This window comes from Merops nubicus, unplaced genomic scaffold (assembly GCF_000691845.1).
Source record: "Merops nubicus isolate BGI_N331 unplaced genomic scaffold, ASM69184v1 scaffold42476, whole genome shotgun sequence".
Lineage (NCBI taxonomy): Eukaryota > Metazoa > Chordata > Aves > Coraciiformes > Meropidae > Merops > Merops nubicus.
The window spans coordinates 1,092-3,745 of record NW_008613763.1 but is presented as its reverse complement, the minus strand read 5'-3'; the positions used below and the strand labels follow the sequence as shown (position 1 = coordinate 3,745).

General features: G+C 59.3%; 1 protein-coding gene across 1 annotated transcript in view; it reads right to left on the bottom strand.

The window, feature by feature from the left end:
- Positions 1-1,601: 1,601 nt before the first annotated feature.
- HPDL (4-hydroxyphenylpyruvate dioxygenase-like) overlaps positions 1,602-2,654 on the bottom strand; it is a 1,169-nt gene continuing 116 nt past the window's right edge. The window contains exon 2 of the mRNA XM_008941985.1: positions 1,602-2,636. Within this exon, the coding sequence (XP_008940233.1) occupies positions 1,602-2,636 (1,035 nt within the window). The remainder of the gene's footprint in view (positions 2,637-2,654) is intronic.

The window sequence follows — 2,654 nt, the reverse complement described above, 5'->3', positions numbered from 1 at the left end:
GGGGCAGGGCTGCCTCTGGGGTGCGCCCAGCTGGCATTGCCCTGGCTGTCCCCAGCACCATAGGTTCCTGGAGGCTGTGGAGGCCGCTGGGGTTGGGCTTGCCCTACCGCCTGTCTCCCACAGGGCTCCAAGCAGAAGCGGGGGACGAAAATACGGGGAGCAGGCAGCACCTGCCCCGGGAGGCAGCTCTCCCTCCGCACCTTCCTCCAGGCACCGACTGCCCCGTGACAGCACCCTTCACCCATGAGACCCCCAGAGACCCACGCTGCGGTGAGTGCTGCCCGCAGGGTGGGGTTGGTGTCCCCCGTACTGCTGCGAGTCCTGTACACAGCCCTGTAACCCTCTCCCACCCCTTCCTCCAGAGTATGTTGGCTCCCATGTGAGCTGTGTCTGGCTGTGGCCACCATGGTCCTGGACGTGACCTGGAGCCAGACTTGCCCTCCCCGCTCACGGGTGGAGGTGTTGTGTGGCCCCATACAGCCACCACCCTGCACTGCGGACTCATGGCAGCAGGAGTTTCTCTCTGGTAGAAGGAAGGCTGTGACCACACTGCTTCTGCAGCCCCTTGTCTGCCAGCCAGCAGTTGTGGGTGCTGTTGTACCCTTCCCAGCCTCCAACAGCCCTTTTTATATGTTTGTTTTTACTGAAACTGAGCCACAGGCTTTATAATAATAAATCTCCTAAAGTGTGTGGGGGTTTAAGTCATTTTCTGCCTCTGTTGCACCATGCTAAGCTGGCATCCTGCAGTCTACTGTGAAGGTGGCTGGCAGAACACCTACATCTCTGTGGGGCCAAGCAATCACCCCCTGGGCTTTTTGTAGGGGTTTTACTCCCTTTTTTTTACCTTTTCCATCAGGCTGTTCCTCACTGTGCACACAATGTGGCTTTCCCTGGCTGGGATGTGCAGTAGCACCCAGGCAAAGGCACAAGCCTGGGGGCTGGTGGGGACAGGGGACAGTCCTGGGGGTATACAAGGGGGAGGTGGCCTCAATTTAGGGACTGCAGGACTGGGGCCAGCCTGCCTCTTCCATTCACATCTGGCAAATCTTGGATGGGAGGAGGAAAGAAAAAAAAAAAAGGCAGTAATTGCAAGTGAATTCTTTAATTGAGAGGAGGAAGAGGCCACCACTTGCGCTGCACAGGGGCTGCCTGTGCTCTTGGTGGTAGCCACTGGCATACAGCTGTGTCCATGGCTCCCAGGTTATCTGCTCCCCTTTGGCAGCCTCTCATCCCCGTATGTCTGGGAGTGTTGCTGTGCCAGCAGGGTTCTTGGCCATGCTGCAGGCACAAGTATCATTAAATTAAGATGAAATGAAAGCATAAAATTCTTCATGTGATGTTGATAAATCAGTGGGCACCCAGGGAGAGGGGGTTCCCTCCATCCTGGGGGATGCTCAGAGGTCCACTGGGCTTAGCCCTGAGCAACCTGCTCCCAGTGTTGGCTCTGGATTGACCTGGAGGTCAGGTTGACCTCCCTTGGTCCCTGACCACCTACCTGGGCCATACCACAGGTACCCGCTGGTATCTTTGCAGTGGTGTATTGCCCCAGGATTGGACCAGAGGTAATGGGGAGCTGAGGGAGGAGGACTGCAGCATTGCCACTACTGCTGCTGGTCCATGTAGACCTGCACAGCTTTCCACAGTGCCCTAATATTGCCTTCCCCAAAGCCCGGCGCTCCCCGCCGGTCGATGAGCTCCAGGAAGAAGGTCTCCTCAGTGAAGATGGGATGGGTGAAGATCTGCATCAAATACTCCTGGGAAGGGCTTTCTGTGGTATTGGTGCCTGTCCAGACCTTGTCTCCAGGTGATGTGGTGTCCAGGAGGATGCCAAGCTCTGCCAGCATGTGGGGGTCCTGCCCGGCCCCCCGAATCTCCTCTGCTTTGCCCCCCTGGCTGTAATAGGTGGTGGGGGGTGTGAAGAACCGTGCACCCCGCTGTTGCAAAGCCCGGGTTGTGGCAACAATATCAGTGGTGCAGAGGCCAACATGTTGGATCCCAGCCCCACCATGCTCCTCTAGGAAGGTATCAACTTGGTTGGTGCCATCCTCTGAGAGGGACTCAGCAAGGACAACCTTGCAGCCGTGTCCTGGGGCACCCTGGGCGCTCTGCAGTGCAAGGAGCATCATGCCCACCCCCTGCCCCCCGAGCACGTACCCCTCGGCTGGCCTCTCCTGTGGGTTCAGCAAGAAGCGGCGGAAGCCGAAGCAGCGCTGGTACCAATCCAGAGCCACCCGAGCACCGCCCCGCGGGCAGACGTACGTGATGTGATCCAAGTGGGTGATCTCGATCCCATCCCCCGTGGTGGAGGGGGCTCCTTGAATGGGCTGGAAGCCAGGCAGGAAGGGTCCCCGGTAGCAGGATCGGTCCAGAAGGGTGTGGCTAACGTTGCCCACAATGGAGCTCACCACCCCATAGGTGACGGAGCCACTGCCATCCCTCACCTCAGTGGGGGGCACTGGCAGGGAGCATCCCCGGAGCTGCAGCTGCTTGCAGAGCCCCGGCACATCATCCACCTCAAAGCAGACGTTGGAGGCTGTGCCCAAGGCAGGCCGGGGGTCCACGTCGTAGAGGAAATCGTGGGAGGAGGTGCCGGCAGGCCCCGGCGCCAGGCGCTGGGTTACCAGGAAGACGGTGGGCTCCCCCCCGCAAGGCAC